The sequence below is a fragment of the Leptodactylus fuscus genome, chromosome 4 (genome assembly GCF_031893055.1).
Source record: "Leptodactylus fuscus isolate aLepFus1 chromosome 4, aLepFus1.hap2, whole genome shotgun sequence".
In the NCBI taxonomy this organism is placed as follows: domain Eukaryota; kingdom Metazoa; phylum Chordata; class Amphibia; order Anura; family Leptodactylidae; genus Leptodactylus; species Leptodactylus fuscus.
In genome coordinates this window covers 95,450,148-95,472,660 of record NC_134268.1, presented here as the reverse complement: position 1 = coordinate 95,472,660, position 22,513 = coordinate 95,450,148, and the positions used below count along the sequence as shown (strand labels likewise).

At 44.4% G+C, this 22,513-nt stretch overlaps 1 protein-coding gene and 1 non-coding gene across 2 annotated transcripts in view; both read left to right on the top strand.

The window, feature by feature from the left end:
• DTNBP1 (dystrobrevin binding protein 1) overlaps positions 1-3,331 on the top strand; it is a 111,159-nt gene extending 107,828 nt beyond the window's left edge. The window contains exon 10 of the mRNA XM_075270849.1: positions 1,786-3,331. Coding sequence (XP_075126950.1) covers positions 1,786-2,030 — 245 coding nt within the window. The 3' untranslated portion in view covers positions 2,031-3,331. The remainder of the gene's footprint in view (positions 1-1,785) is intronic.
• Positions 3,332-17,707: 14,376 nt separating this feature from the next.
• TRNAS-CGA (transfer RNA serine (anticodon CGA)) lies at positions 17,708-17,789 on the top strand. Its single transcript has one exon. It is a non-coding gene; the product is annotated as a tRNA-Ser (tRNA).
• Positions 17,790-22,513: the final 4,724 nt, after the last annotated feature.

Genomic DNA, 22,513 nt, shown 5'->3' with positions numbered 1-22,513 from the left:
TATCAAAAGAGAGAGAAGATTTTCAGCTGTACACTACCAAGAATCTAAGAATGAATTACTAGCTACGATGAACATGGACTAATGGAAATAAAGTTAACATTTCTGACTACATGTTTTTTAACTAGTGATATTGAATTTTCCTAGGTGGTATAAAACCAGAGACGCAGCCATTTGAAGTGACCATTCCCCTTTGTTAAATGCGTCAGCTCTATGTACTGCATTGCGTACTGGTCTATAGGACAGACTCTCCCTGGCAGGGCATAGTTAGAGCATTCCTAGTGGGAACTTTATAGCCTGTTTTCTATTAAAATGAAGTTAGATAAATTAATAGTTTATAAAGTATATTACAAAAATAACACAATAGCAAACAAAAATAAAATGGGAGCCACTGTAATGCAGATTGTTGGCTTTTAAACTTGCATAGTTCTTGTTAAGAAAGGTATTCCCTGTTTTCCCTATAAACATGCAAGCTCATATTATGCAGGGTAAATTAACAAGAAAACCTCTCCAGTCTCCCCTCTGGTCCAATGTAGCTAGCACTGTGCTAGCAATAATATGCCATACAAGCACATACAGAAGACTATAGGTGACCTCACATGCCATACTAATGTCATCGCTGCTGGGTGACGTTAGTGAGTATTGGCAGGTAATACTGTGCAGTAGAGCCTACATGTTCTTTTCCTATGCCCTGTACTATAAATATCCATTGTAGTTAAGACAATGGCCAATACTAATGTTTGCGATATTGTCGTCGGTTTTAAGCAGCACATATGGTAACCATTCAATAAAACGGGTTGTACTACAGTTGCAGGAAGGATCACTAAGCAGCTCCATGGACCCAGAGGCATTATTAAGGATGACAGCTAGATGTTTTGGATAGTCTTGCAATAATGCCAGCTAACATTGTACTGAAGATGACCAAGAATAGATGAGGCCGATCAGACTTTAGTATATTGTCTTGTTACATGACTGGAAGATGAAGATTGCTTATGTATATATACATATACAATGTATATATAATTTATACTGTAAAAAAGACAGTGAATGGTTTTGTAAGTATTAAATAAAAGTTGTAACTTGATCATGACTGAGATATTTAGTATATTTTGGAATTCAAAAAAGGTGAAACCCATGAGGATTAGTTTCATGATACAGTAGATGGGAAATGTTCCTGATTTGGTTGTATTTGGACAGAAATCCCCCTGTAGATTCAGTAAAGATAGAAATGCTACAGACCATTGGGCAGGGATTGCAATACTTTCACTATATGGAGAGCTTGAGCTTTAAGACCTACCAGGGAACAAGGGAAGGCAGAGATGGCAGCCACAGTTACTGCACTTGCTCCACACTTGTTGTTCTTCATATATGACCACACTAATCCTACGCCCTGTACATTACAGGGTATATTAGCTGTCAGCTTATTATGTGATGCCAGTTGGCAGTGTTGGTTAAGACTCACCCTCTGACTCACTAGATCATTACAAAACCTGCAGATGGAAGAATCTTCAGTTTTTATTTTAATCTTGCTCAATGATGACCGAATGAAACCGATATTCCATTTGTATGTGTCAGTAAATACTCACTTGGGCATTCATCAAATTGGTGCCCAGGAAAGTCAAACAGCCAGTCAGATTGCTTCTTTTTATTAAGTGTATTTGCCGTCTTGTACTGAAAGCTTCATTTTCCTCCTTTTTATAACTCTACCTGCTGTCTTGCTATCTTGAATGCAGACCTCATACCTTGTTGTTTTTTCTTTGTGTTTTCTCCTTATGTTAACTGCTAAAGGCCCCGACTTTGACACTTGTCGAAACGAGATAACCCTTCAGGTGCCCAGCCAAGCAGAACTCAGACATAAACTTTCTTCCTTGTCCTCCACGTGCACTGATTCAGCCAGCCAGGAAAACAGTGAAGATGGTGGGGAGTCACCCATTATCCAGTCAGACGATGAAGATGTTCATGTGGACTCTGTACCAGGCGTCAGCCATGCTGCAAAAACAAGTTCTGATGAAAGCGATTCCCACACCGCGTGAACGCCAGCTCTGTGTGGCTGCTGTATCCTGGATTGTTAGCCATCTTTTACTAATCCGCCTTTAAGAGCCAAACACCACTTGCAGTGCAATTGTTATCCTACCAATGTACACAAAAGTCTTGTGTATTGGAGTTATTTGCGAACAAATTGATATTAAAATAGTGTTTTTATGGAGATTGTAGACTAGAGGAGGAGAGTGGGTGTGCTGCTCAGTTACGCAGTTTTACGTGTGTGCTTAGTTTTTTAAGCACCATATTTATCTCTCCGAGAGGATTGGACTAAAGTCCTGCATGAACAACTACTGGAATATAGATGCTTTTATGTTTAGCTAGGCCAAATGTTTTCCATAACCGGATCGCAGTATTTTCTGGAAACCCCTGTATGCTAGCAGAAAACAATAGACATGACAGAAATGCCCTCAAAGATAAAGCTTAGTTATATGAATGACAAGGATGGCTGAGTTCACAGTTATGCCTCATGTACAAAACCAGATTTGAGATCCAATCACAATAGATTCCAAAATACCACAACCATAGAATTCTGTGGACCTCTATTGTGTCTCACATGAAGGTTCTTTCCTATGGATTTGGTGGAGGTTGGAGTTGTGGCATGTAGCGGAAGGTGTCCTCTCTCTGAAGTATGGCAGTCCATACACTGTCATATGTCTTTGTGCATCACTTATGGTACAATGACTGATGCATGATTTGGAAGGGTAGAGGGACCATCAAAGGAACTCTTCCTTTTAGTCTACATGTTTATTTTTGACTGATTTCGACTTAAAAGGGTTATCCGTTTTCTACAGATATTTCTGAAATGTCATAAAATAATTTGTACTAGAATAGTAAACCTCGCTTCTTGTTCAGCAGGCACATTGAAGCATACTGCTGCCCATGGGTGCTTTATGTAGACACTCAATGAAGCGGTCTCTGTATCCATTGAGCTCAACCTAGGCCTAACTATACAAGTATATCAGTTTGTCATTTCAGAAAGTGGACAACCTTCTTTTATATTTCACCATCAGTTAGAATCCTTGTTCCAAAAGAAAACCAAGAATGAGCCCCAGACAGATATTAATGTGAACGTCACCTAATTCTATCCCAAAAGAGATTCCTATGAAGCAGTGATTGACTTGCTGAAATAAGGTGAATATTACCTGAGACATTGAAGACCCCAAGTCTTGTAATACATATCATAAAAAGACTTGAAAACAATGAGAACTTCTTCCAGACAGTATTCTTTGATTTATTCTGTGCCAACTATTGTGTATTTGCCTTGATGAATTAAATAATTTCATACCATTAAGACTGTGTAAACTTTATTCATTGCAGTTGGAACATAGACTGATAAAGAAAAAGCAAAGTACAAGGCATAATAAATCTTCTCTAATCTCTACATTTGCAAGATTTTAGAATCACATTTGAATGTGATTGTGACTGATGTGTTTTACATTTACGTATATAAAATCCAAAAATTACAGAAAATTTCGATACATTTTAGCAATTTCTAAAATTTTAATTTCTCTACGTCACGGCATAGTCGTGACACACTAAATAATTGATAATTAACATTTACCTTAAGTCTGCTTTATGCTGGCATTTATTTTTTTCTAAACCATTTTCAGGCCATGCACCCCCCACATAGTGTCCCTTGTTCCTCTTACATTAATATTTTTTCCTAATGTTCCACACAGGATAATGGACCCTCCCCAGTGCCCCAACACTGATGTTCATTATTTATGGCTCTGCTAGCTGGTCCCAACCTTTGTCTGCTCTGGTTGCAGCTCTGTGACATACTGAACAGATACCACCCCCTCGCTTCCCGGTAGATTGTGGCGTATAGGCCATAGGTTTCCTGCTCTACCCAGATTTAGAGCTGGGTGGTCACGGCACCTCTACGCCTCAGATCTGTAACTGGCAGTATTGTTATCAGCTGGATCAACAGAACCAGGGAGAGTCAGCTGCATCCCACTTGTCTCAAGGCAATTTTGTAGGGGCATAGTGATTGTTTTGATCCCACATCTAAGCTATAATCCTATATGTATATATAATCATATCACATAGCTATATATATATATATATATATATATATATATATATATATATATAAAATCACACTGACCTCCACTCGATTAAAAAGAAAAAAAAATGCTCCTGAGACCCGAAGAAAAAAAAAAAAAACTGGAGGGGAGAGGACAGCACAGCCATCACCATGTTGCAGGACAGTGAGTCACTCTAGCAGGACTCCTTGCCTCCCAGTAATATACTGTCCTGTACCGAGTATTATAAGGAGAGCTACCAAAATGCCTGAATGAGCAGCCTCTTCCTGCATGATAGACTTCTATAACATGTAAGGCTGGGGCTCCACATAAAGCAAAAAAACATGGCAGTTTGCAAAACCTGCAAAGTGGATGATTCTGGCTAATCCCATCCACACATTGCAGAATAACCTGCACAGCAGAAATGCTGCGATTTCAATACCCTTATGTTTTTGTAATTTGCAGCATGTCGTTTATACGTAGAGAAACGCTGGTGTTTTCATTCTAGGAATAATAGAGACACAGAGCCTGCGGAGGAAAACTGCACATTTTCTGTGAAGAGCGCTCTGAAAAAATTGTGATGCTTTTCCACAGCACTTTTTGGCTGCGGCACACTACATGGAGCTTTATCCTAAAACAATAAAGACGAAAAAAAAAGCTTCAATCTTGTGTGAATCTAGGCTAGTTCTGTCCCATACTCCATGCTAAAGGTGATCAGTTTACAATGAAGTTTATAGGGAGGGGGAGGAATAGAAGGAGAGAGACCCAGATATGGTGATGGGGAATTCACTGTGAGCCTGGATGCCTTTCTTGAAAGGACAGGTTACAGACAATGGTTTCAGATTTTTGGTGAAAAGGTGATTCAGGCTTTTATACTGACTACCAGATTTGGAGCTGGGAAGGAATTTCTTTCCCCTGACATGGGGGAATTGGCATCAGCCTCATGGGATTTTTTTTAATTTTTTTTGCCTTCCTCTGGATCAACATTGTAGGGTTATAGGTTGGACTTGACAGTCTTGTTTTTAGTCAACCTCATCTACTATGTAGCTATTGTATATGAGGTCAAATGTAGAATTAAAGGAGAATTCTGTCTCATATTTCTTATTATTTAATAGTGCAATAAGTAAGGCCATAAATGTAACGAACCATTACTCCCCTCTCCATGGGTTTCCTTTTCCAGCAGTGGTAGCTCCATTATTCTGTATATAGGTCCCTGGGCTGCTTTTCCCAGATCATTGCATTAGACAGTCACAGGCCGTGGGACCTATATACAGATTATTGGAGCTGCTGGGGAGAGGTGAGTACAGGGTGGAGAACAGTTTCTGCTAATTCAGATGAGTTGTTACTGTCACTGTACAGTACAGATGTTTCTCTGCTTTTAGGATCTTCATAGATGTCTATAGCACAGATTTGATCAGTGGCAGAAGGAAGCAAATAAGTGAAGAAACAGGACATATTTATAAAAATCGGAAAGATTGCATAAATGGGGAAGGTTAACTTACAATGAACCATTATATTGGATTCTCCATATATATCATAAATGTCCCCTCCATGAGCGTGCTATTACCTTAAACTTGACACCAAAACGAAAACACGACAAATTTGGTAATTAAAGTACTAAACATAAAATAAGAAAAATGTAAATAATTTTTATTGCAATAAATACATATATTAAAATACACAAAAATGTAAATAAGAGGATAAAACCGCAGTACAGGGAATTCCCACCAGGGGTGGATGCAGCAGATAGTGTTACTATATCACCTGATAATAATATGCAGATTGCTGTGTAAAAAATGCACGGGATATACAAAGATTGTATGCACTAGCATGCAAGTGCAGTAATACTATGACCAACCAGCTATCTTGTATACAATTATGCCATGATAAATAAGGCCAAACTTCAGTGTCAAGTGTCCCCCCATATGAAGGTCTATGAAAACCATGACGTCCAAATACACCTCAATTGTAGTAACCAGCAAGGCATAATGACAGAGACCACCGCAAGTTCATCGTCAAAAAAAGTTTTTTTTTGCTTTCCCATGATGTAAATATAAAGTGGTGTATGTTCACACAAGTCCCACAACCGCCCTCCCGATGTGCGTTTCGTTGTATCGCCTTCATCAGGGGTGATGTAATATATATATATTAATAAATATAATATAATAAAGTATATTATAAAGTTTATTTTTACTTGAACAAAAGACTTAAGAAAAAATTGATAAATAAAAGTTTAGTTACGCTTGTAGATTTAATAAGCTATGCTTACATTACCTGCACCCCCTTCCTGCATAACCTCAAAACTAGGCATATTTGCAGAATGGCAATCCCTGTGGAAGACTCCTGTCCTGAACACAGTCACCAACCGTGGGGGCTCATAAGCAGGCCCACCCATCAGCATCCATTGGGAAAGTACATGTGTAATGTACAGCGGAGACCTGGAACTAATTCCTGCAATGAGTTTACTACCACTAGGTATTATTGGAATTGTACAAACCATAGAAAAAAGGTAACTTGAATAAATGTTATTTATGCTGTACATTGAATGGCTAAAATGTTAAAAGCCAATGTTAGAATAGTGGGGTTTTTAACTTTTTTTAAAAAATTTTTAGTCCCTCCCAGAAACAGTTAAAATTTAGCTAGTATCTTATAGGCACACCCCCAAAATATTATAGCTTGAACAAAAAAAAAGAAAAACACAAAAAAATTATTGGATTAAAAATGTGTAATAAGTGCAAGCATATCAGAGTAGGGTTTAGGTTTAGCATTTATTAGGAAAAAGATGCCAGAATTGACCCCCTCCAGAATGCCCTACACCCATACCTCCCAACTGTTCCCCTCCCTATGTGCCACCCCGGGTGCTGTAGGCGCAATGTAATCACGTCACTCACATCGTGCCTGCAACTCCCTGAACAGTTCAGGAGAAAAGACAGAGCAGCAGGGGAGTGAGGAGAGGTGAGTATCAGTGACTTTATTATGTTGAACTTTGGGGAAGGGGGTCAGTTAAACTGGTAGCAGATGTAGGGGGGGGGGCATTAAACTGGTGGTAGATGGAGGGGGACATCAAGCTGGTGTCAGATGAGGGGGACATTAAGCTGATGGAAAGGGACATTAAACTGGGGACAGATGGAGGGGAGGACATTAAATTGGTGGCAGATGAAAGGGGGTAATTAAACTAGGGGCAGATGGAGGAGTGGACATTAAATTGGGGGGGGGGCAGATGGAGGGTGACATTAAACTGAGGGCAACTGGAGGAGGACATTGAACAGTGGGGGTTGGAGGGGGACATGTCTGCCCCTGGTTGCTCCAAATTTAATGTCCCTCTCTATTTGCCCCTAGCTTAAGCTGAAGTACGAAGTGAGGGACTTCATACTGTGAGGCAATTGGAGGGGATATTATAATGTGGTGTCATATAATGTTAGGGTGACTGTAGGAGTACTGTGTGGGGGCACAAAGAAAAATGGGTTCCAAATATTTTTTTCCTCTTTCTGTCCTTTGAAAGTTGGGAGGTATGTCTATTCACTTTTCACTATCCACTGTTCATTTACCTCTGGAAAACTATAGCTCATCTTGGTAAATTTCTTGGGGATTGTAGCTTCCAAGCACAAAATCTTAATCTGCACTCTAAAAACGGAATCGTACTCTTTCAGCGCTCCTTCTTTTCTACACCCAAAGAGCAGGTTACGCGCACATGAGATTGTTGTACCCAGAAAATCTCACTCATGTCACATATGTGGACATAAACTGCTGTTTGGGCACAGGATGAAAGGACCGCCACTTGCCTTTTATTATGCACCTTTGAAGAGCCCCTAAAGTTCAAGTAAAGTGAGATATCATAACCCCATTTTGGAAACCACATCTTGTGGAATTTATCCAGGTGTGTATTGAGTATATTTACCCCCGAGCATTGCATTAATGTATTTTCCAGAAATAAATGCGCAGTAGAAAAGTGAAGATGTAATTGCATCATTCCAGTGCACAATATGATGTGCCCCACTTGTGTCTATGTGGACACACTGCTAAAGTTGCTGTACCTGGGATAACCCGATTAACAGTTTTTAGACTGTCTCTATTGGCACAAGCTGGGCACAGAAATATATTTCTGAAACTATTGCAATTTGCAGCTGCACAATAATTACAGGGGTTAAATATGCTCACTATTCCCTCTTATCAATTCAGTGAAGGGTGTAGTTTCTAAAATGGGGTAACTTCTTGGGAAATTTCCCATTACTGGCGCTTCCAAGGCAAACAGGACATGACATCCAAAACTAGCCGAGCTGTGTGCCTAAACAGCAGCTTACACCCACATGTATGACACTGTTGTACTGGGGATAATCTGCTTAAGGGTAAGGCCCAATGTAGTGGGCCACAGCTGAAAGGCACCACAGGTGAAAACCATGGCAGAAATGCATCATGATTTTTCCTGCCACGCTTTTTCTGCTTCCATTATATCTATAGGGAAACCGTCAGCATTTCTGTAGGTATTTGAGCATTTTTCAAATTGCAGCATTTCCACACTGGATTATTTTCTGCAATGTGTGGATGGGATTAGCAGGTACAGGTACTGTAAACACCCTTTCCTTCCCATGTGTTCATATAGCACTTTACAACCACATGTAGGGTATTTCTGTATTCAGGAAAATTTTGAGATGTTGAGGTGCTTCATGTTGTTTACTGCTTGTGAAAATTCAATTTAGGGGAAAAGCACGTTTTTATTGTACAAAAAGAAAACCCTTTTATTTTCATGGCCCAATATTTAATATATTTTATGAAACACCAGCAAGGTCAAAAATATCACTATACCCTGAGATCGATTCCTCGATTGGTGGTGTAGTCTCCAAAATGGGGGCTTCAACTGTTCTGGTAACTCAGGAGCTCTGCAAGTGTGTAATGGTGCCTAAGAACAGGATAGGTCAATAATAATAATAATAATCTTTAATTATGTTTTTGTTTTTAATGAAGCCTGGAAAATCCGCTTTGATGTCTTTTCATTCTTCTTCCTGCTTCCATATGAATCTTAAAACAAAATGTGGCCATCAGATGCTGCATATCCTATTCTACTGAGACAATAACTCCATATGACACCTAGCAGTGTGCTTGTCTGGCATGTGGAACGCTATACCTCTGTACTAGAGGTAAGGGGTGTCCCCATATATACAGTAAAGGCTGAGAGAACTGCCCAGGGCAGATGGGAGAAGTCTACAACCAAGACAAAGGCAGACCGCATATTAGGATAGGAAAGCCATTCCATCCTTAGAACTAAATATGACGACAACTCTGGCTCGGAGCTGTAAGAACGCCTTGTACATGTGGTTTGTAACTCCTAACAAGTAAATCTACATGTGCGAGTCTGCTGGGGATACAATGAAAAACAGAGCTCGTGAAGTTAATGAGAAGTGATTTGGGGCCTTAAAATAAAACAATGTCCATTGCTGGAGACTTCCTTTATTTACAGTGAGGTTTTCAACGCCTTCCCAACATATGCTATGACAGTACGTCATAAGAGATATGCAGTTCCCATGAAGCCATTGTGGTGAACTATTTTTTTTATTATTATTATTATTTCACAAACCCAAAGAAGAAAAAAGTTGTATGTTCCCTAAAATCAAACATAAAAAACCCTTAAGTTTGCTTTATACTGCTACATAGAGAATATGTAATTATGATACTTAGGCCTGGTTCACATCTGCATTCGGTATTCCGTTCGGGGAGTCTGTTTGGGACTATGTATTTTCCGCACGAGTCATGTGGAGAGACAAGTACTCCATGAACTCTTCTCTGTTTCTTCCTTCCTTCTATCCCCCCTCTTTTCTGCTCCCTGCCCCCCCTTCTCCCTTGTGTGTGCTCAGCTCACATTCTCACTATATCATCTGGCATGGACTCCCTCTAAGGGTGACTGTGGCCGGTGTCATGTTAGTCTCTCACATAGAGCGGGTGGCTCTCAATTGGTGACTGCATTGGTGTTTTATATTATGAAATTAGCTCCCTCTAGTTGTGACAGTGGCATCTTACTATATTGTATGGAATAGGCTCCCTCTAGTGGTGCCTGTAGCTTGTGCTATGTTAGGCTCCCTCTAGTAGTTACCGCGGCCAGAGGTACGTTACTATCTCATATGGCACAGGCCCACTCTAGTGGTGACAGCGGCATGTTACTATATATTCTGAATAGGCTCCCTCCTGGGGTGTCTGCGGCCAGCAGCAAATTACCGCACATTACGACATAGACAGGGTCCCTTTTTTTGGCTCTATTTTCACTCTAGCCTTTGCTTCTACATTTACCTCATCATGTGTTTTACTGTGAGTGCCTCACACATTGTCCTTTTGTTTGTTATTGACCCTACCTATTGTTAACCATTTCCTGTTTGTTTGGATGTTCGGCTTTATATGGTTTTATGTCTTGTGTCTTGGTTTGCTTTTTTTTCCATTTATAAATTAAAAAAAAAAAAAAAAAGACTCATGAACTACTTTCCTCTCCATATGACTCGTGTGGAGACCATATGGAAAGCACTCGCACCCCTTTATAGTCTATGAGGTCCGTGTGCTTTCAGTGCTCACCGCATGTCAATGCGTTCGGTATTCTGTTCAGGGCAGGGGTGAGCAATTAATTTTCCCATGGGGCCACATGAGAAATTGAAACGGTTCTAGAGGGCCATGTGCACTACAGCAAATTTAGCTACACCCACTTCTACGCTGACTCCGACCATTCTTAATCATTTTTCCCATGTGCCCCCACAAAGTATAATCCTCCTACAGTTACCCGTACATTATATGTCCCCACATTATAATGTTTCCCTCCAAATGTCCCACAGTATTAAGTTCCTCTCCTGGTGCCCCAGTTTAAACTGGGGGAACTAGAGCGGACATTAAACTGGGGCAGCTGGAGGGGGCCATTAAACAGTGGGGATAGTTGAGGGGGACATTAAAGTGGGGGCAACTAGAGGCAGACATGTCCCCCTCCAGCTACCCCTCATGGTTTAATATTCTCCTCCAGTTGACCCCAGTTTAATGTCCCCCCTCCATCTGCATTCAGTTTACTTGCCCCCCCTACATCTGCCCCTAGTTCCCCCCTTTTGCTCACACATGCTGTCTCGTCTCTTTTCTTTATGTTCCAGCAGCCTCCATCGCCGGCAGCTTGTAGCAAGCACACTGTCCTGTGTGGCTCCACCCACTTACGAGTCTTAGCCTATCCAGGTGATAGGCTGTGATGACATAATCACAGGTCCTTGAACGAACTTCCACAAGCTATGCGGGCCGGACAGAAGCAGTCAGAGGGCCGGATGTGGCCCGCGGGCCGTACATTGTCCAGGTCTGGTTCAGGGGGTCTCCCAGTGGACTCACCGAACGGAATACCGAATGCAGATGTGAACCAGGCCTAAGGATATAGTGCCTCAAAGCAGTAAAATATAACAAAAATTGTATGTTTGAAATAACAATGACACATAGAAAAGTTACTATTTTTACCAGACGAGTGTCACAAACACTAAACCCCAAAACAATTGTCATTGCAGTTTTTTTATGTTTGTTTTTTTTTAAGCGCAGTCCCTCAAACAATATTATTAACATTAAACAAAGCAATGTGGGGAATTTTTCAACCCCTCTATGCCAGGTTTCTGGTACAAAGGTGTGAAAATGTGTCACAAAAGCCCAGTCTTAATAAATCTTCCCCATTATATGTATCCCAAAATGATGTCATGTAAAACTACATGTCATCCTACAAAAAACAAACCCTCATATGACTATCAATGGAGAAATTTTAAAAAGTTGACTTTCGAACTACAGAGATGGAAAAACAATCAGTGGCACAAGTGTTGTGGGCCATGGTGGAAACTTTTGTGCAGGGCCCCCTAGCCCCTTCCCTAGAGCAAATTTTTGATAGTGATGGTTACAAGTGCTGCAGCGGTATCTCAGATACTTAAAAGGGATACATCTGTAGTACCCATTACTACAGTTATCAATAATACAGTGCGTGAGTGTTAGGATCGGGTCCCACAGGTTGCTATCATAGCGCACAGCTAACCATGCAGCTTTCACCTTACTGAGCATGCTCAGACGTATTGGAGCTGCTCACAAGCTAAGTGCCATTTCTCCCCTACTGAGCATGAGCGGTGAGGTCATGGCCACCGCCCCTATTGGGCGGGGACTTCCCTTTTAATAGTGTGAGCTGACGCCCACCGGGTGCTCACACTTTGACTAAAATCTCCTCAAAGTCCACGGAGTGAATGACAGTAGTTTGCAGGGATAGGCTCCAGTACTCAGGCAGGTTTCAGACTAGGCCTCTGTGTGGGGTTTCTCTGCTTCTCCTGGGTGCTGTTCGGTAAGACCTGTAAACCCTGAACCGTTAGATCTACACAGGGCTAGGAGCGGTAGACGCCATTCCAGCTTGTAGATCTGCAGCAGGTATGGTCTCTGAGATAGCCTATGTGTACTGTCTGACTTCATGTATGGCTCCTAGCTGTGTGCGGGAGCATGGGTGTTTGGCTCCAAGCTGTGTGCAAGAGCATGCAAACTCCCCTGGTAACTCCAAGCTGTGTGCAGGAGAATGTTCTAAACTTCTGTGGTGGCCCCTAGCTGTCAAGTGTGTGTTTGCTGGCCTGGGGTGAGTGTTAACCCTTGGCAGCCGTGTGTGTTTCACTTGTACTGGTGCACCTGGCCAGTGAGCTAAACGGGCAGGGTTTTAGTTGCACCTTGTTCACATGGAGTGTCGCACAGTACACACACCACATTGAGTTGACACCGCGCTGCAGTGTCTTTGCAGTAGTTTACATTGACTTTCAGGATGCAGTGTCTTTGCAGCAGTTCACATTGAGTTCAGACATACAGCCGCCCACCATTGGGCCTGTGGACCTCGCTGCAGTGTCTTGCAGCTAAGAGGTTCTGTTGTTCAAAAAAAAAATATATATATATATATATATATATATATATATATATATATATATATACAGAACCGTAACAGTGAGCAGCACAGCACCTGGCACGTAAACAATACTGGGACAGCATAATATGTTCCACAGTGGCCACCCACACAGTATTATATCTTCTGCAGTGTCCTCCACACAGTATTATATGCTCCACAGTGGTCCACACACAGTATTATATGCTCTGCAGTGTCCCCCGCACAGCATTATATGCTCCACAGTGGCCTCCACACACAGTATTATATGCTCTGCAGTGTCCCCCCGCACAGTATTATTTGCTCCACAGTGGCCCTGACACAATGTTATCTGCTCTGCAGTGGCCTGCACACGGTATTATATGATCCCAAGAGCCCTCCTAGAGCCGGAGCTATTATTATACTCCGGGGTCTCCTCAGACCCAGGGGAAGTGATTAAAAATAGCAAACACTAATACTCACCTTACCTCACCTCACCCAGGCATCCTCGCTCTCTCCTGCTTTCTGATGACTGGTCATGAGCCCCAGATGTCACTGCTGGCGCCTATGATAGGGTCTCAGCAGTGACGTGGGGCGTGATGACATCATTATGTTGGTGCACCCCATGTGAAAACTGGGGCCCAATCACAGGCTGCAGCAGTGACATCAGGAGCACGTGACTAAAGTCACCAGCAGGAATAGCCTCGAAAAGGATGCTGAGCCCAGGAGAGGTGGGTATGAATATATATATATATATATATTTATTTTTTTTTTAGTCGCCTCCGCTGGACTGGCATCAATTGGAAAGGAGACCGGCAATAGCCAGACCCTTTTCCATTTACAATATGTATGCAATATGAGAAAGTCTGATTCCCTGACCGCTAACATGGTGGCCGTGGGTCCTGTACTCCTCCAGTCCTTGTTGCAGATGCAGGTGGTGCGATCATGATTGCTACACCTCTGCAAGCAATCATTTAAGATATAACACTCTCTCAGAGAGTTAAAGGGAGTTTGTCCAGGACTAGAAAAACATGGCTGTTTCCTTACAAAAACAGCACTACACCTGTCCACAGGATTTGTTTTTGGTATTTCTGCTTAGGGCTCGTTCACATCTGCGTTCTGCTCTCCGTACTGCAGGTTTCCGTTTCCTGCATAAAACAGAGCAGGAGACGGAAACCTGCAGGAGTCTTTCTCACCCATTCATTTGAATGGGTGAGAAAGATGTCCGGCCGTGAGCGGCGGTGAGCGTTTTGCGCTCTCCACTGCGAAACCGGGTTTTTTAATCCGGACACAGAGTCGGACATGCAGTACTCTGTGTCCGGATTAAAAAAATCTGGTTTCACGGCGAAGAGCATAAAATGCTCACCAGTGCTCACGGCCGGACCTGGTCTGTGGTTTCCGTCTTCTGGCATACAGAAGACGGAAAGCATAGAAAGGAGAGTAGAACGCAGGTGTGAACCTAGCGTTAGAAACATTTTGCTACTATGTCAGACACAACCCATGAACAGGTAAGCTCCTGTTTTCTGTAAGCGCTCCTGTCTTTCTAAAGCCATACAATCTTTCACTTGTAGAGTCAGTGAGGCTTCCAGAGGTTGGCGCCCCATACATCATATCCTAGCAATATGTCATGACTTTATAGGATGGGAATAATCCTTTTACAAGCTGTAGCCTGGTAATTAACAAGTTATCTTGAGACCTTCTTGTGAGTCTTAGGGTAAACTCAAGACACTGGTTTCCTGGCCTCATCCATTATGTGCTATTTGCCAGGGCTCGTCCAGTTTTCTTCCACGGTGCACGGATACCTATATTGTAAAAGCCATGTAATTTATATACGATATCACCACAATCTTAGACATGTAGTGCACCGGGAATAGAGAAAACATTCATAAGAGTAGAGAAAATCTAATCCAGAGCTAATTCATCTTGTTTGTGATAAACATTCATGTCCTTTAGAGATGAGCGAGAATATTCGATCGAATACCTCCCCTGCATAGTTGTAAAAAAAAAAAAAAAAAAAAAAACGCCAGGGAATTTGGGAGGGGAATGGAATTTTTCCCGCGTGGTATTCGACTGAGTACACCAATAACTATGCAAAGGGAGGTATTCGATTGAATACTACTATTCGGTCGAATACTATTCGCTCATCTCTAATGTCTTTGGCAAATATACTGTAGTTCTAATTAAACAACAAGTTTCTGCGCTGCCATCTTGTGGAATTTTATCGTAAGTGTACTTTCTTACTTCCTAACTCACCTTTAACAATTCTTACCATTGATAATGATGATTTCTCCGCCTTCATCCGTTAATGGTCGATCACATACATTCTAACAGTTCATACTATATCCCCATACTGTTAAGAAGGACATTTTGTACCTGTACTTTTCAAAGGAGGGGGCAAGTAGTTTATAAGTGAACCATGCTGGAGAAAGTTGTCTGGCTCCACAAAAACATTTATATAGAAAATAGTATATATAAAAACATGCTGGAACAGAGGATCTGTAAAAGGTGAGTTATTAATCTACAAAGTGTTCCAAATTAAATTGGCTTGCAAAAGTATTCGTACCACTTGAACTTTCTCACATTTTGTCACTTTACAACCACAAACTTAAATGTATTTTTTTGAGATTTTAAGTCATAGACCAACACAAAGTAGCAGATAATTGTGAAGTGGGAGGAAAATAATACATTGTTTTCTAAATTTTAATCAAATAAAAATCTGAAAAGTGTGATGTGCAAAAGTATTCAGCCCCCTATATCACTACTTTATCAAGCTATCTTTTGCTGCAATAACAACTCCAGATCTTTTGGGGCATATCTCTACCAGCTTTGTGTATCTAGAGACTGAGATTTTTGCCAATTCTTAGTTACAAAATAGCTCAAGCTCAGCCAGATTGGATGGAGAGCGTCTGTGAACAGCAATCTTCATGTCTTGCCACAGATGCTCAATGGGATTTAGGTCTTGACTTTGCCTGGGTCATTCTAACACATGAATATTCTTTGATCTAAACCATTCCACTGTAGCTCTGGCTGTATGTTTAGGGTCATTGTCTTGCAGGAAGATGAATCTCCTTCTCAAGTCTTTTACAGTCTTCAACAGGTTTTCTTGCAGGATTGCCCTGTATTTAGCTCCATCCATCTTCTCATCAATTCTGACCATCTTCCCTGTCCCTGCTGAAGAAAACCCTCCCCATAGCATAATGCTGCCACCACCATGTTTCATAGTGGGGATGGTGTGTTCAGGTTGATGAACAGTGTTACTTTTCCGCCACACATAGCACTTTGCATTTAGGCCAAAAAGTTCAACTTTGGTCTTATCTGACCAGAGCACCTTCTACGTTTGAAAACTGCACTATGTCTTTCTTTCAGCAATGTTTTTCTTCTTGCCACTCTTCCATAAAGGCCAGATTTGTGAGGTGCACAACTTATAGTTGTCCTGTGGACAGATTCTCCCACCTGAGCTGTGGATTTCTGCAGCTCCTCCAGCATGACCAAGGACCTCTTGGCTGCTATTCTAACCAGAACTCTCCTTGCTCGATCTTTTAGCTTAGATGGACGGCCATGTCTTGGTAGGTTTGCAGTGGTAGAATAATTTTCCCATTTTTGGATAGTGGATTGAACGGTGCTGCTTGGGAAGCTCAAAGCTTGGAATATGTTTTTATAACCTGACCCTGCTTTAAACTTCTCCATAACTTTATCTCTGACCTGTCTATTGAGTTCCTTGGTCTTCATGATGCTGTTTGTTCACTATTGTTCTCCAGCAAACCACTAAGACTAAATTACAGCTGGACTCTATTAACTAATTGACTTCTGAAGCCAATTGTGTGCACTGGCTTTTAGTTAGGGGCATCAAAGTACAGGTAGGAGGGTAAATATTTTTGCACATCACACTTTTCAGATTTTTATTTAAAATTTTGTAACCCATGTATCATTTTTCTTCCCTGTCGTCCTCAACAGCGGCACAATGTGGGGTATTTCTGCCCCTGTGTGCTGGTAGGACAGGCGGATATTTAATTAGCCAATCAAATGCGTGGCAGGCCCTATAAGAGGGCACAAGAACCTCCCCTCTGCGTGTTTTTTTCTGTCCTGTGTGGACAGAGGACAGGTGGGAGGACTTGTGTCCTCTTTGAGAAGCTCAGCAGGATCACTCACCTCCTGAGCGGTTGTTTTCTTCTTGTCACCTTCTGTGCCCTGCGGGGAGAAGGTGCTTGTTAGCCATGTGTGGCTACCCCCCTCTATCCCCCCTGCCCCCCCTCTCCTCCGCTTCCCCTGCTCCTTGTGACTTACCTGACATTTTGGTGAGAGTCCGGGGACTCCGCATGCCGCCTCTGGTGGCCGCACGGACTGCCGGCGGGTGGAACCACACTGTTGTGTATCCTGTTCCCCGCCGGCCGCTGTAAGCGCGCACTTCCGGTTTCGCCGGAAGTATCATAGCGCCATGGCAACGGCCTGGCGCTGGCGGCCGCTCACTCAGGGAAGATTCAGGCCTTATTAAAGGCCGGAAAAGACGGGGAGATGTGGGGGTAAGTGCCCGTGTTAAGGGCCTCTTGGTGGGGGGGAATGTATATCTTAGCAGACCCCTGATTACAGGGTTAGTTGTCTGGGCAGGTTGCCTCACCTGCTTTGATTGTGGCTCCGCCCACTTCCAGCCGGCCAGAATTAGGAGGCTGGCTGGCCTGGTGTCAGAGACCTTCCTGCAGTATCTGCTGAAGGCGTGCGATTGTGGTGTTCATTGATCTTGAACTCTTTTCCAGTTTGCAAACTTTATTGGGAACCGGCTGTGATGGCCGAGTGGTTAAGGTTTTGGACTCGAAATCCAATGGGGTCTCCCCGCACAGGTTCAGATCCTGTTCACAGCGCCAGCCCAGCTAGCTCAGTCGGTAGAGCATGAGACTCTTAATCTCAAGGTCGTGGGTTCGAGTCGCACGTTGGGCGCCAAGTCACCTCGCTGTCCGGTCTACTGGACCTGGTAAGATTTACCCTTTTTTTAAAAGCTGGTATGATGTCATGGTGACAGTGTTGCATGGTCTATTATCTCTCTCTGTAGGATATGTCATCCTCTACTACCCCTCCTGGGGATGGTAGGAGGAAAACCTCTTCCAAGAGGAAACATCTTTCCTGCTTCGATTGCGACACACCGCTCCCTGATGGTAGGTAGCGGCTTGAAAGGTTGTGCCCTGCGGGGTACTACTGGTCCTATAACTTGCCTATTTTCAGGCTATGAGTGGGCCCGTTGTCGCGGGTGCAGAGGTCCTCCACCTGTGGAGCCCTCTCCCAGAGATATGATGGCCTGGGTCAAGGAGATGGTGAGTTTGGGCATCGCTTGGGTAAATAGTTTTTCCCTTGCTTGTACTCTCCTTTTTGTTTTGCAGGATGATTCCCTCAAAGGGATCCATTGCACCTTGTCTCAGCTCACCAGGAGACCATGCTCTGAGCTCCGTTCCTCGTCTCTCCCCCCCCCCCCTGTAACACCTGCGGGTGGCAGAGGATGATTCCTCCGAGGACGACTCAGTTATCCCAGCAGAACTGCGTTCCATTATGAACAAACGGGCAGGCTGCTGAAGTCCATCCGGTCTACAGTGGGCCGAGATGTTGACGGGGAAGCCTCCACGTCTGCCTCTGGGGGACATATTGCCTTCCATGCGGACGCCACGCTGACCGACCTTATGGCGCAGCAGTGGAAACAGCCAGAGAAAGGACATTCGCTTTCCAGGATCTTCAAGAGTTTGTTTCCTATTAACACTACCCAGTGGGATTCCTGGGGGCCTCCCCCGAAGGTGGATTTGGCCGTAGCAAAGCTGTCCCGCAGAACCCTGGTGCCCTTGGAAGATGGTTCAAATCTTCAGGACCCTCTGGATCGTAGGGCGGACTCCGTTCTGAAGAAGGTCTACTCAGCTTCCTCCGCGCAAGCCTCTGTGGCCATAGCCTCCTCTATGGTTGGTGACTTTTGCGCAACCGCTTAGCCGCCTTGGAGCGGGATATAGACTTGGGCGTAGACAGAGATGAGATTCTGGCCTCTATGAAAAGAGTTCATAGGGCTGCAGATTATTTGGCGGAATCCTCCTGCCATCAATTAAAAATCTCCGCCAAATCTATGGCGTTGTCTACTGCGGCCCGTAGACCCCTTTGGCTAAAGCCTTGGCGGGCAGATTTTGCGTCTAAAGCAGCACTCTGTGCTCTCCCCTTTGAGCCGGGAAGGGTGTCTGGCCAAAGCTTAGACGCCATTATGGAGGGATTAGCTGAAGGTAGGGGAAGGTCCCTACCTCAAGCATCCAGGGGCAGACGTGCTCCCTCTAGAGGCAGAGGTTCTTCCTCTAATTATAGACGCCCTTCCCAACAACGGCGTTTTAGATATCGCCCTAGGGGAGCTGGTCGTGGCGCTTCCAAGAAGGACACCAAGAGGAAGCCTGAGTTTTGACGTGGGGCAGCTCCCTGTGGCCCCCCTTCCTGGGAGGACGTCTTTCCTCCTTTTCCAGAGCATGGTTCACCCATATCCAAGACCCATGGGTGTTGAAGATCATACAACACGGGTATCACATCAACTTTCATCTTCCACCTCCAGATCGGTTCGTTTCCACCCAAACTCTTCCACCTTCTCAGCAGGCCAGTCTAGAAGCCTTGGTTGCCGAATGTTACCAAGGGCGCCCTGGAGAAGGTACCAGCCTCAGACCTCGGTCTGGGAGTCTACTCCCCCGTCTTTCTGGTCCCCAAGTTCACCGGGGGCTGGAGGATGATAATAGATCTGAGGTACCTCAATCGGTTTATCAGGAAGAGGTCATTTCGAATGGAAACCGTGGATTCCGTGGCTGTGTTTCTTCAGCCAGGAGAGGTGATGGTTACCCTCGATTTGAGGGACGCCTATCTACATGTCCCCATTGCTCATTTCCACAGGAAGTTCCTCAGGATTGCCGTCGCTATGGCCGGCCACAGGGAGCACTATCAATTCACAGCTCTGCCATTCGGCATCACATCCGCCCCACTGGTATTCACCAAGGTGATTTCTCCGGTCGCCGCGGCCCTCAGACTTCAGGGTCTTTTCATCGTCCCTTATCTAGACGACTGGCTACTGAAAGCTCAGTCTCCTGCTGCCCTCCTCCAGCAGCTCAACCTTGCCATCAACTTCCTACAGGAGTTAGGATTATCAATTGGGAGAAGTCCGAAATCGTTCCATCCACCTGAAGAAAATTCCTCGGATTTATAGTGGATTCAGAAGCGATGCAGATCTTCCTCTCCAGTCCAAGGAAGGAAAGAATCCAAGCCAGTGCACGATTCCTATTGCGCACTTGGCAGGTAACCATCCGGACCGCCATGAGAGTCCTGGGCCTGATGTCATCCTCGGCCAGGGCGGTGCCTTGGACTTTATGGCATTTGCGTCCCCTGCAGATGGAAGTGTTGAGAACCTGGAACAGGTCTCCACGGGGATTGCACAAGAAGATCTGCCTTTCTCCCGCTACCCGTCTTTCCCTCAGATGGTGGATACACCTGAAAGACGGAAGGTCCACGGTCCCGACAGTGTGGACCCTGTTGACAACAGATGCATCCCAGTGGGGATGGGGAGCCCATTGTCAAGACAAAACTGTACAAGGACGATGGAGATGTCCGGAGCTGGGGTCATCCAATCTCAAGGAACTCAGAGCAGTGTACCTGGCCCTAGTACCCTTTGCCCCAGAATTGAAAGGCAAGTCTGTCAAAAACCGGTCAGACAATATGACGGTGGTAGTCTATATAAACAAACAAGGGGGCACCAGGTCACCAACCTTGCTGAGAGAGACGAATCTCATATTTGCCTAGGCGGAGAAGAATCTGGTCCAGTTATCCGCTGTTCACATAAAGGGCTCCCTGAACATAGTAGCGGATCAGCTGAGTCAGGGTATTACCGTATCAGGAGAATGGTCTCTCAATCCAGACGTATTTCAACAGATCGTCCAGAGATGGGGTCTCCCGGAGGTCGATCTTATGGCTACCCGACTCAACGCCAAGGTGGGGACCTTCTGCTCTCTGTACCAGGAGGACAATCCCTTGGCGGTGGATGCCCTGTCCATCCCATGGAGGTTCAGGCTGTTTTACATATTCCCTCCAATTCCAATCATACCGAAGGTATTGATAAAAATAAGACAGGACCAAGCCTCGGGAATAGCCATAATCCCGTTCTGGCCAAAAAGGGCTTGGTTTGCTCAGCTCATACAAATGAGTCAGGGCATATATTGGAGGCTTCCCCCACTCCCAGACCTGGTAACCCAAGGAGAGCTGAGATGCCAGGATCTGAGGAGACTCAACCTGACAGCCTGGAGGTTGACCAGTCCCTATTGAGAAATAGAGGACTGTCACAAGCCGTCTTGAAGACCCTATCCAGCGCCAGAGCAGATTCGACTAACAGGAACTACCGTCGAATAGGTAACATCTTTAATGCCTGGTGTCTGCAGCATCAAGTGGACTCCACCGATCCCCCTACGGAGGCGATCCTGGACTTCCTTCAAGACGGACTAGACAGAGGTCTTACTGCGGCCACACTCAAGGTACACGTAGCGGCCCTGTCCGCCTATCTGGGGAGGCGTTTGTCTCAGGATCCTTTAGTGAGCACCTTTATTAAAGGGGCAACTAGGCTGAGACCGGTGGTAAACACCCCTGTCCACCAATGGGACCTTATTCCGGTCCTGAACGCCCTATGTGGCCAGCCATTTGAACCTCTGGAAGAGGTCTCCCTCAAGTCGCTAACCGGCAAAATGGCGCTGCTATTGGCAGTCACACCTGCCAAACGCGTTAGTGAACTACAAGCTTTGTCCGCTGAGGAGCCATATACCACCTTTTTCTCTGACCATGTACAGCTTAGGTTCCTCCCTGGGTTTCGTCCCAAGGTGCCATCTGCTGTAAACAGGAACCAACTGATTTCCCTTCCAGTATTTTTTCCGTTCCCTTCTTCTGCTGAAGAAGAAAGATGGCACAAGCTGGATGTGGTTAGATGCCTGCAGATCTACTTGCAGCGCACTTGCCCCTTTAGGTGGACTGAAAACCTGTTGGTCAGCTACACGGGGAAAAACAAGGGCGCCAAAGCCGCCAAAGCTACAATATCCCGGTGGGTTACCGAGACTATTAGAGTCGCCTATACCGCCCAAGGGCTGTCGGCTCCATCTTTCCTTCATGCCCATTCAACCAGGGCAGTGTCCACTTCACGGGCAGAAAGAAGTGCTTTGTCTGTGGACCAAATATATGCAGCTGCCTCTTGGGCATCTGAATCCACCTTCATTTGGCATTACCGCCTGAAGGACCAAGTGGCAGATTCCACTGCCTTTGCCCAGACCAGTTTAAGTTCGGTCATGGGTTTGTCCCACCCATCTTGGGGACCTGCTTGCTATATCCCCACATTGTGCCGCTGTTGAGGACGACAGGGAACGAGTGATTATGAAGATAATCTTGTTTCCCTTAGTCCTAACAGCGGCACAAGATTTCCCACCCTGGGAATCATATCTTATGTATAAAACTGTATATAAATGTAATGGAGGTACTTTTGTATTTACACGCAGAGGGGAGGTTCTTGTGCCCTCTTATAGGGCCTGCCACGCATTTGATTGGCTAATTAAATATC